A 12812-nucleotide genomic window follows, 5' to 3' on the forward strand; every position below is an offset into this window, starting at 1 on the left:
GAAACACCATCTTGGCGGGCAGCGCTTCAATGACAACGATGAAGTGAAAGCGGCCGTGAACTCTTGGCTGTCGGAGCAGGCAGCCGAATTCTTTGAAGAGGGAATTAAAAACTTAGTTGTACGGTATGACAAGTGCTTAAATAAACAAGGCAACTATGTAGAAAAATAGGTAAAAGTGTGTAGAATCATAAAATAAAAGTTTTTTTACAAAAGTATTTGTATCTTTTTTTTAAAATAAAAACTGCCCTTACTTAAAAAACAACCCTCGTAAACAGGTTTATGTACTTATAAAAAAATAGGAGACCTTACAAAAGTAAGTTCCATACCCTCGTATGGAACTGCAGGGCAGATATATTTAAAGATGCTTGATACCATGAGGTAATTAGGCTGGCAACTGATGCATACTGGATCAGTGTGATACATAGTGTGCACCCTGAAATTGCTGTCCCAATTCTCACAATGAGGTGACATATCCTAATGTTGAACAATGCACTGAGAATTATGTCGTTACTGAAACATTAAAGTCTCTGATCTACCATGTAAACAGCTATTTAAAAACAGGTACTGAACACAAGCAGTATGAAACTTCCTGTATGCTGGACTGAGACTTGAACTCTCAGTTTGGCACAAAGTTTTAATTTGCCAGGAAGTTTCATATCAGCTCTCATTCCGCTGCAGAGTGAAAATGTCATTCTCATAAGCAGTGTGATTTATAGTGTGTAATTATAGCAGCAAGAGACATTAAAGTGATAAAATACAGAAAAATATGTGAAATAATCTTATACGTCTTTATTAAGGAATTCATTTAGAGAGAAGAAACATTTTTCAAGCAAAAACTGTTTAGACTTGCTTGTAAGTAATTGATTATTACTTCGGAGTAATATCACTTGGATATGACTTGAATACCAAGAATAGGTCTTCGGGCCGGAGTAGTAATCCGTGAACTGTGACAGTAGCTTTAAAATTGCCATAAAGATGAAGCCTCCCATTGCTTATTTGAATCACTACTAGCAGCTTAGTCCATGCACTGATACGGACTCAATGATAACCAACAGCTGGCAGCAGTGAGAAATGGCTTGATGTATGTTGTCTGCCAACAGCTTCCGAACAGAGTTGGAGTTGTTGAAATGTGAAAGTGTACTTACTGTGCCTGCTAACTTCTGCAAGTTTCTTAAAAACACCAGTTTTGATGGTGTTGCTGTGAACTCGAAAACTGCTAAATACCAATACTAAAATTAAAATGTCCCCCATGATAAAGAATAATTAACATGGAATACTTGAACCACTAACACATCACCTTCCGTGGCTTCTAGCAGCATTTTTTGGAACTTTCTAGGACTTTGACCCTGAATTTAAGCCACACACATCTGTGGACCAGGAAAATCCATTTGTGTAAATATCATATTTTTGTGCTAGTGTATTTTGCATTTGACCACATCCATAGCTGAATGATTAGCTTTGCTGCATTCAGTGCAGTAGGACATGGGTTCGATTCCTGGTACCTCCTCAGTTTACACCCCCCCACCCCCCACCCCCCCCCCCCCACCCCCCCCTGTGGTAAGGAGGTCTGGAGCAGTGTCCATTCACCCTCATGGGCTCAAACGAGCAGCTGCTTGAATAAAGAAGCAGTGGTATCTTTCAGATTCATCAATTGGTAACAATAGCTGGAGGGATTGATGACATGCTGATCACGTGTCCCATAATCATAGATTGTTTATCATGTGGCCTTGTTTGCAGATAGCAGTCAGCCATTTGGAAGAAGCATAATGCCTAATTCATGAGTGATCTTTACGTTTAAGTATGCTGCATCTTTTTGCACTAAAGATAAATTCTTCAGATCACTGTGTAGGTCAGATTTCCTTATCGTGGTATGACTCATTAATTTCATATTGGGATGGATTGTGAAGCATGTATTTCATGACTGAAAGATATATTGTGAAGTAATGGTTAATATCTTAGTAGGTTATGTTGTGAGGGCCTTGGAAGCATTCCACACACTGCTATGACATTGTTTCTCTTAATGGTAAAGGCTTTTTTCTGATAGTGATATGTTGTCCAAGAAAATTATTCCACAACACATCAGTGAATGGAAGTAGCCAAAATAGGCAGATTTTGAACTTTGATATCTCTGATTTTGGAGATTATCCTGAAGCTAAATGTTGCTGAACTAACCCTTTTCAAGCCTCTAGTCTATATGGACACCTAAGAATTTTGAATGGTATACGCCATAGTATACCATTTCGCAGTTGGACTCTACCCCTCCTACCTATATGTTGTTCCCATATAACCCTGCTTACAGTTGTTTGTCCTGTGGATAGGATTTTAGCCAGTTATCCATTTGTCTTCAGATTCCATCTAGAGGCATGCTTTCTTTATAAATATCCTGTGATGAACACAGTTGAAAGTTCTAGACAGGTCACAATCTTGCCATCGGACAATGTCTTCTTGTCCAGGAATTCCAAAACGTTGTGTGTGAATTAAAATATGGGTTTGGTTGTAAACATACAATCTTGCCATCGGACAATGTCTTCTTGTCCAGGAATTCCAAAACGTTGTGTGTGAATTAAAATATGGGTTTGGTTGTAAACATACCTCTTCTGAATCAAAATAGATTTTTTGCTAATTATATCAAAGTTGTCAAGTGATAGGCTGAACAATTTTTTGGGTCCTATTGATACATTCTGCACCAGTCTCACTCTTTATCTCCTCCTATCTTGTTTTGATTTTGTTATTAGGTTTATTAATTTTGGAGCTTAAACAGAAAATTTTAGATCCTGAAAAATTTTAATTATTATTTTACTTTACATTTTAAGTTACTTAGAATTTTACATTATGTTTTGTAGTGACTTAATTGGGTGGGGTTGGCTGAATTTTTTGAAGCAGTGTACAGCTCTCATTTTCTTTTGCGTGACACAATATAATGAAAAGGGTAGTAGCTACTCACCATATAGCAGACATGCTGAATTGCAGAAAGGCACAACAAAAAGACTGTCGGGGGTAGCTGCTACACACCATATAGCAGGGATACTGAGTTGCAAAAAGGCACAACAAAAAGACTGTTAGATAGTTAGCTTTCAACCAACAAGATCTTTGTCAAAAGCACACACACACACACACACACACACACACACACACACACACACACACACACACAGTCACACAAACGTAACTCACACACACATTACCACAGTCTCTGGCAGTTAGAACTTGCCAAGCATTTTGCAAGGTGACAAGAGAAACACAGGAAAGAGGAGAAAGATGTATGGACACTGAGTATAGTGAAGCATTAGGAACTAGTAACAAAGGAAAATAGCACTGAGTTAGGATGGAAGAAAAGCCATCAGGCAAAATCAAACAATGGAAAACCAGGATGGAGTGTAACTACATAATGAAAATAATAGGTGCCACTCACCATATAGCTGAGATGCTGAGTTACAGAAAGGCACAACAAAAAGACTGTCAGAAAGTTGTCTTTCAGCCAACAAGGCCTTTGTCAAAAGTAGACAACATAGACACACACACACACACACACACACACACACACACACACACACACACACACACAGTCTCTGGCAGCTAGAGCATGCCATGCATTTTGTAGGATGACAAGGGAAACACAGGAAAGAAGAAAAAGGACAGTGAGTACAGTGATGCATTAGAAAATAGTAACAGAGAAAAACAACACTGGTTTAGGATGGAAGAAAAGCCGCCAGGCAAAATCAAAATATGGGTAATCCAGGAGGCAATGTAACAATGTAATGAGGAGGATGGTAGCTACTCAACAAGTAGCGGACATGCTGAGTTACAGAAAGGCACAACAAAAATGCTGCTGAAAGGTTAGCTTTTGGCCAACAAGACACTTGCCAAAAGTAGACAACATACACACACTCACACAAACGCAACTCACATACACATGTCCACAGTTTCTGGGAGTTAGAGTGTTCCATGCAGTTTGCAAGGCGACAAGAGATACACAGGAAAGAGGAGAAATAAGGGTGGATGCCGGGTATGGTAATGCATTAGGAAACAGTAACAAAGGAAAACAGCACTGTCTTGGTATGGAAGAAAATCCGTCAGGCAAAATCAAACAATGGAAAATCCAAGATGGTATTGTAACAATATAATGAAAAGGATAGTTGCTACTCACCATATGGTGGAGATGCTGAGTTGCAGAAAGGCACAACAGAAACTCCGTCAGAAAGATATCTTTTGGACAACAAGGCCTTACAAACTTCACGTCATGCTCTAGGTGCCAGAGACAGTAGTCACGTGTGTGTGAGCTGTGTTTGCATGAGTGTATGCATGTGTGTATGTTGTCTACTTTTGACAAAGGCCTTGTTGGCCAAAAGCTATCTTTCCCAATAGTCTGTTTGTTGTGCCTTTCTGCGAGTCAGCATCTCCGCTATATGGTGAGTAGCATCTATCCTTTTCCTTATATTATTACATTCCATCCTGGTTTTTTCTTTCCAGGAATGTTTCATACCAGTGGTAATCCATTGCTTTTTGTTGGATTTTCCAGTTTGAGCCTTACCTATCCATTTTAGGAAAGTACTTTAAAATATTAATGCTACTTCATTCCTGAAAGAACTGTACTTGGATTTACTATTCTGTATGTTATACAAAGGCCTCCAATTTACATCTTGGACACATGATTTAAAAGTCCGGATAGTTTCATCATTAATTGTCTTAGGTACTTTGTAGTGGGGCCCAATTTTTTCCATTCTTTATCCCTCATGCTCATAGAGACCATTCAGGACTTGCCTACTATATTTATCACTTATTTTGGCCTGTTCTGTGAATATGTTGTCAATTATTGTGCTTGTACATGAAGTTATTTAAGTTGGGAAATCGACTACAAAGACTTTCTACATACAATCTTGCTTCTGTTGTTAGTTTCATTACTAGAATAACTTTATTTACCAGGAATCTGATTGACAATATATATTAACTGATCCTTTCTTGTCTGATAAGAGCTTCCAATCTAGATAGAGTGAGGTTTCCCAAACTATATTCCATGGAACACTGTTATTCTGCAGGAAGTGAATATGTGCACCGCGAAAATGTGATTTCTGTGTTATTAGTTATGATTTAAAACTGAAGTAGTCACTGAATAAAACAAGCTTTTCTCATTTTTAAAATATATTAACCTTCAAAATAAAGAAGGTTTTCCAAGAGAGAATCAGTCTTTTTGTCAGAGAAAAAGTTTTGGAATCTCTGAGGTAGAGGCATCAACTCTCAAGTGCTTATGTGTCACTTGATTTATTAGTCCTTATGCTTCAATGTTATTATTTATTTGGTTACACAAAAATAGTGCTAGTTGCTTCCCTCTGATTCATTGTCCAATTCTCATGCTTCTCTGTAATTCTTGAAGGAGGACATGTAGTCCTACATTTACCTCACTTTCTTAAATACTTATTTCATGATTCAATTTCTGGAATTTTACTTTTTCAACACTGCATTGTTTCAAAGCATCTCCACTTTGGCTATGATTTTCTGAAGTCTCCCCGCAAGATGATTCTTACACATTGTGCTATTCTCTTCCAAAGTAGATTCTGTTACCCTCCCAACCTGCACATTGCTCTTGTTACATCTTATGCCCCTCATCACCCTTTTCTTGAGCCTACCAAAAGCTAGTCCATTACTTTCTGATGTCACTATTTACTCCTTTCCCACCACTGGTAACACTTATTCGATTAACTGGACGGTAATTTTTGTGGTTACCAGTTTACAAGTATACGTGCAACCACTGTTAAGGTTTTATGATGACTTGGTGACCACTAAATTGTTAGTGAGGATGAATGGACATAGTTTGTGTTTGTAACATAGAATAACTTCTCACAATGAACACACAGCAGCACGGCAGTCATGAACTTAGTGCCTATTTTACCATGTAGACATTCCTTTCAGCCCCAGTACCTCATTACTTTGTGCTATCTCAAATGAACAAAATATCAACAGACGCTTGAACTCCAGGTCACATGCAACCTCTCATTCACAATTTGCAAGTGTGAACTAACTGTGATCAGTGTGCTTTGTGAAACCCTGAGTATCAAAGCTCAAGTGCCTCACTCACATTGTTGCATTTAAATGTTTCCCTCTCCTCCCTTCCCCTCCCCTCCTATCCTCATCCACATGTTACTTTCATGTAATGTTGCTTCTCATATTGTTCTTTCTGTCTTTGGCTGCTTCTTCACCTCTAATCTTATCGTCTCCCTCCCCTGCCTCCCTTCTATGTACATGCCCAGTTTTGTCTCATCTGTGTGTGTTGTTCCCCTGTATCTGACTTTTTGTCCGTATTCATTGACTTACAAAGATTTCAAATACACTGAAGAGCAAGAAACATACACCTGCTTAATATTGTGTAGGTCCCCCGCAAGCATGGAGAAGTGCATGACGTGGCATGGGCTCAACTAATGTCTGAAGTAGTGCTGGAGGGAATTGACGCCATGAATCGTGGAGGACTGTCCATAAATCTGTAAGAGTACGAGGGAGTGGAGATCTCTTCTGAACAGCACATTGCAAGGCATCCCAGATATGCTCAATAGTGTTTATGTCTGGGGAGTTTGGTGACCAGCAGAAGTATTTAAGCTCAGAAGAGTGTTCCTGGAGCCACTCTGTAGCAATTCTGGATGTGTGGGGTGTTGCACTGTCCTGCTGGAATTGCCCAAGTCTGTCAGAATGCACAACGGAGATTAATGGATGCAGGTAATCAGACAGGATTTTACATACTTGTCACCTGTCAGAGTTGTATCTAGGCATATCAGGGGTCCCATGTCAGACCATCTACACACGTCCACACCATTACAGAGCCTCCACCAGCTTGAATAGTCCCCTACTGACATTCAGGGTCTATGGATTCATGAGGTTGTCTCCATACCCATACACATCCATCTGCTCAATACAATTTGAAATGAGACTTGTCCAACCAGGCAACATGTTTCCAGTCATTAACTGTCCAATGTCAGTGTTGACAAGCCCAGGTGAGGTGTACAGCTTTGTGTTGTAGTCATCAAGGGTACACGAGTGGGCCTTCTGCTCTGAAAGCCTATATCGATGATGTTTCATTGAATGGTTTGCATACTGACACTTGTTGATGGCCCAGCATTTAAATCTGCAGCAATTTGTGCAAGGGTTGCAGTTCTGTCATGTTGAATGATTCTCTTCAGTTATCATTGGTCCCATTCTTGCAGGATCTTTTTCCAGCCGCAGCAATGTTGAAGTACCATATTCCTGATATTCACAGTACACTCATGAAATGGTCGTACAGGAAAATCCCCACTTCATTGCTACCTCGGAGATGCTGTGTCCCATCGCTCGTGCGCCGACTATAACACCATGTTCAAACTCACTTAAATCTTGATAACCTGCCACTGTAGCAGCAGTAACCAATCTAACAACTGTGCCAAACACTTGTTATATTATATAGACGTTGCCGACTGCCCCGCCATATTGTGCCTGTTTACATATCTCTGTATTTGAATATGCATGCCTATAACAGTTCCTTTGGTGCTTCAGTGTATCATATGTTAATGATGCATAATTGTTGATCCCCACGTATTCCCAGAATAGCCTTGTTTCCTCCTAATCTGTTCTGCCTTTCTTCTTCGTAACAAAACTTTCATTTGTGACTCATTTTATTTACATGTAGCCTACATCTGCTGCCATCTGGTAAGTAAAACATTTTGTATTCTTTTATAGTCCCTTTTTTGTGGCTGTAAATTGATAAAATATTTGTAATGGCATATATAAATGGGTGTTTTATTTACTTGCTGCATAAAAGTAGTTTAAGAAACTGAGATACCAAAACCCTCTTTACAACCCAGCTGGAAAAATATTGACTATGTCATCTTGCACATTAAAAAAAAAAAAAAATGTTTCTAAGATTGTTTTTGCATGGTTGTCACCTATATTTTTTTAACTGGTAAGGTACTGTGTGATATTAAATAACTGAATGCTGTTATGGCCTGAGACTGATGTTAGTCATCAGAAATTAAATGTTGGGCACATTAAAAAATAAAATGTATTTGGAATTTTGTGAAACTATATACAAATATGGTGTGCAGTTAAGTTGTTATATATGCTATTGGGTTCATTTGATTACAGCTTCAATGACATTGTCTGTAATCATACTGATTTTCTGAACCACTTTGAACTTTCTTTTATAGTAATGTCTGTAGTATCCTGCCCACTCATCTATTATAGGGTGCCTAGGAAGCTGTTTCTTGGATCGCTAGACAACAATTCAACCAAATCATATAAATGGCTTTTATTGCATTAAGTTAAATTGACTATACTTAACTTTGCATTTTCACAAAGGTGAGTCACAAGCAAATGGCGACATGCAAATAATCAATGTCCTTCGGTATATACAGTTTCATTGCAAGCAAATAAATTAATCTTCTGTTCATCATCATAATGCCAGTGCTTGTCGTTACACTGAAACAACATCCATAATTATTTTGTTTCCACATGAACAGCAATGGTGGCCCCTGTCCCTGAGTATACATGGGACTAACCTATAATAACATGTATTGATATGTTTCACATGTCATTATCCCAATATTGCAAGTACTCTGTGGCTGGCAGTGGCTCCCACTTCCCATATTCCATTTCCTCTGATTGTCTCAGTCACCTTCTTGTAGTCCTTTGGCATCCATTGCATCCTGGGCATCTTGACCCCAGCTCCTCCCAGGTTGCCTGCAGTTTCTTCTTTCTACTGGGGTTCACAGTCTCTTTTTCCATCAGCAATCATCCATCCTTTCTAAACGTCCACACCATTTTAGACATTTTGTCTCTATGGTATCTATTATTGACTTATTGACACCCTTAGCCTCTCTTATATCAGTATTTGGTACACAGTCCAGATTGGAGATGCTTAAACTTCACCGCCAAAAGTCCATCTCTAGTGCAAGCAACTTGTTTCTTTGACCCTTGTTCACTACCCATTTTTCTGCTCCGTATGTAGTGATGTTTTCAACAACTGAACAATCCATCACTTACTTGGTCCATTTTGTTATTCCAAAGTACAGTGTTCACACATCGCATTATCCTCGTGCCCTACCCTATTTTATTATCTATGTCATCTTCACTTGTTTGTAATTCTGTATCCATACTTTTGTTAGTAATTTTGTAATCCTTACAGATCAGAAATTGTTTCTGCTGTGCAGAATGAGAGAGTTGTTATTGTTGCTGGTGACACAGGATGTGGAAAATCAACACAGGTTCCACAGTTTCTGTTGAAAGCTGGCTACACAAAAATAGGTGAGATCAGAGTTTGAATCTCTGTAACTTATATTAACAGTTCACCATTTTCATTGTGTTTATGTGACAACTTTATAGTTATGTTTCATAGGAAATTGGAGTGCTGAGTTGATAACAGTGTTCGAATAAAAGACAGTTCCACCTCTTCTGCAGCTGTAAAATCTTAATATAGCCCACTGCACACATATTATAATGCAGCCATGCTTTTTAAAGATGTTGTTGATTTATGTGGATCAAATGACCATTTATCAGATATGAAACTTCCAAGCAGATTAAAACTGTGTGCCGGACGAGACTCGAACTCAGGACCTCTGCTAACTGAGCTACCCAAGCACGACTCACAACCCATCCTCACGGCTTCAATTCTGCCAGTACCTCGTCTCCTACCTTCTAAACTTTACAGAAGCTCTCCTGCAGGGTCTACAATCTCCATCCCCTGTGCTGTCATACTATTTTTCTCTTTACATTTCTAATTCTCTCCTTATATCTTCTAACTAAATTGGTTCAAATTAATTATTTTTGCCAATTGTGTTTGAGTTATGCCTGTGTGAATTGGTATGTATTTTGTTGTGCCTACATGTGATGAAAGAGTTAGTCCAGTAGCTAATATTATCTAGCAAAGTGTTTGTTGGACACTCGTCACCTCCTCTGTGCATTGAGAAGCAATCCATATTTTTCATATTGCTGTCATTCATCCAAAATTTTCCACTGTCCAAAAATATACGAGGGCGGTTCAGAAAGTAACCTCCGATTGGTCACAGTGCGGGTTGTGGGGGGAGTAGCGACGCCATCTGTGCGTTCACGCACTCAACAGGTCAGTCGGCATCAAGCCGTGGTCGAGTGAACGTCGTACCTGCGCTAGTTTAGTTTTTGTGGCAGTTTGAAATGTGTGCTGCAATAGAAAACCCCGCCAAATGTGAAGTGCGTGCTGTCATAAGGTTTTTTACAGCCAAAGGATATTCTGCAGCAGCTATTCATTGTGAGCTTTGTGCCGTATACGGACCAAGAGTTATGAGTGAAGGAGTTGTCCGTGAATGGGTACGTTTATTTAAAAGTGGACGAGAAAACGTTCATGATGAAGAGAGGAGTGGTAGACCATCATTGGTGACTGACGAACTCATTCAGACAGTTGATGCAAAAGTTCGTGAAAATCGACGTTTCTCAATGTCGGAGTTGTCTACTGGTTTTCCACAGATTTCTAAGACTCTCTTGTACGAGATAGTGACAGCAAGATTGGGTTACCGTAAGTTCTGTGCACGATGGGTGCCCAAAATTCTTACCGACCACCACAAAACTCAAAGAATGGCCTCTGCATTAGACTTTCTGTCATGTTATGAGGACGAAGGAGAACCATTGTTAAACAGAATCGTGACCGGTGACGAAACCTAGATTAAGTACGTGAACCCTGAGACAAAAGAACAATCAAAGATGTGGGCACATTCAAATTCGCCTACCAAACCAAGTAAAGCCTCGCAAGATTTTTCTGCCAGAAAACTGATGGCAACGGCGTTTTGGGATGCCAAAGGGGTGTTGCTGGTTGAATTCATGGAACGTGGTATGACCATTAATCAAGACGTGTACTGTGAAACAATAAAAAAGTTACGACGGGCTATACAGAACAAACGCCGTGGTATGCTGACTTCCGGTATCGTTTTTTTGCACGATAACGCCCGTCCTCACTCTGCTCGCAGAACAACGGCCCTTCTTGAGTCCTTCAAGTGGGACGTTATCAACCATCCACCTTACAGCCCAGACCTGGCGCCAAGTGATTATCACCTCTTCATGCATTTGAAGAAATGGCTCGGGTCACAGCGGTTTGATGATGACGAAGAGCTGAAAGATGCGGTCACAGGCTGGCTCCAGGCTGGCTCCAGGCACAAGCGGGTGATTTTTATGCAGAAGGAATTTCAAAGCTTGTGAAGAGATACGATAAGTGCCTCAATCGCTATGGAGACTATGTAGAAAAATAGTGCAAAGATGTAGTTGTAAGATGTATATATTAAAATATTTTTGTTTAACTTGGTGTATTTTTTTAAATCAACCGGAGGTTACTTTCTGAACGGGCCTCGTATTTATATGGCTGTATCTATCATTTGTGAGGTTTTCTCTGCATGATTAGGTAACTGTATGTTTTTCATTTTCCAGTCAAGTCAAAAATTCTCTTCAGAGCCCAATATTTTGGCAGCTGTCCTACTTAGTTTCTTCAAGTGCTTTGAACAGATATTTTATATGTGCTTCCTGGCTAGACACAACCAGCAGTCTCGCATGAGATCATTGGTCAGGGCAACTGAACAAGAGGGCTAGATCAGACATCAAACAGGTGTGAGCAGAATGGAACTGTCATCTTAGCTAAAAATTCTAAAAAAAAAAATACTATCATCTACCCAAGTAATTATTTGTATTCAAGAATTCCCCTACGTATACTGGCAAAATAGCTTATCAAAAATGGAGAGTTAATCTGCATTAAAAAATGTTACTATTCTCTGTCAAACATTTTATTCCTATTATTAGATTGTCAAACAGTTTTGCATCTTTGTATTTCACCCCTTTCTGTGGCAAAGTTAGATTCATTAGAGAGCAGTGCAGGTCAACATTCCTTCTTGCACTGTATTTGTGAATACTATAATTACTCTCTAACTCAAATGTTTTGTGAAGAGTAAATTTCTTCAGTGATTAGAAGCACAATGAACTGTAGTGAATACATTATTCCCAACTGCAACAATATATGGTTGTGAATCCCAAACAGAGCTCCATTATGCAGGAACTACTTTTTCATATGATTCGCCAAATTAACTTCTAATAATTCCAACAAAGAAGCATTCAAGAAACACAAGATGTCATCTTGAGGTGTCAGGCATTGTACTGGATATCGGCATCATTCTTGCAACGATATTTTGAAAACATGACTCATTATCTTCATCACATACCATGTGAGACTGCTCGTCAAGTGGAGCCAGTCCAGTATTTATACCTATGGCCTTCTTCCTTCAGGCATTCCATCTGCAGTCCAGTGAAGTACCCATAGGCGTTCCATCTTCCGTCTGGTGCAGCAAGCCAAGCACTGGCATTAAATTTCGTTTTTGGCCCTGAATGCTTAGAGCCAACCATGGAGGGGGAAGGCTGTTGTATAAATACTGTTCCACTCAATGAGCAATCTCTGGTAGTATCTGTGAAGATAACAAGTCATGTTGATATCCAGCAGAATACCTGATTCCTCAATACCTGAAGATGTCAACAGATTTCTGGGAAAGCCTGATGAATCACACACAACATTACTTTCTTATCAGCCTTAGTAAGAGCACAGGTAGCCCTATGACGTGATACAAAACCAGATGATGACATTAAATTTTTGGTTGTACACTTGTAATTGTGTGTGTGTGTGTGTGTGTGTGTGTGTGTGTGTGTGTGTGTGTGTGTGTGTGTGTGTGTGCGCGCGTTCCTGTTCTACTGCCCTGTTGAAACATACTGAGCGATATGACATAGTGGTAATATGTTGGACCCTTTTCAGGAGAATGGTGGTTCAAATGCCCACCCAGACATCCTGATTTAGG

General features: G+C 39.5%; 1 protein-coding gene across 2 annotated transcripts in view; it reads left to right on the forward strand.

Annotated features, from left to right (window-relative positions):
• Positions 1–12812, forward strand: part of LOC124788174 (probable ATP-dependent RNA helicase DHX34) — a 195445-nt gene that overhangs the window by 12811 nt on the left and 169822 nt on the right. For both annotated transcript variants that reach the window (XM_047255331.1, XM_047255340.1), the window contains exon 3: positions 9143–9261. In XM_047255331.1, coding sequence (XP_047111287.1) covers positions 9143–9261 — 119 coding nt within the window. The remainder of the gene's footprint in view (positions 1–9142; positions 9262–12812) is intronic.

The sequence above is a fragment of the Schistocerca piceifrons genome, chromosome 1, assembly GCF_021461385.2.
Source record: "Schistocerca piceifrons isolate TAMUIC-IGC-003096 chromosome 1, iqSchPice1.1, whole genome shotgun sequence".
NCBI lineage: Eukaryota > Metazoa > Arthropoda > Insecta > Orthoptera > Acrididae > Schistocerca > Schistocerca piceifrons.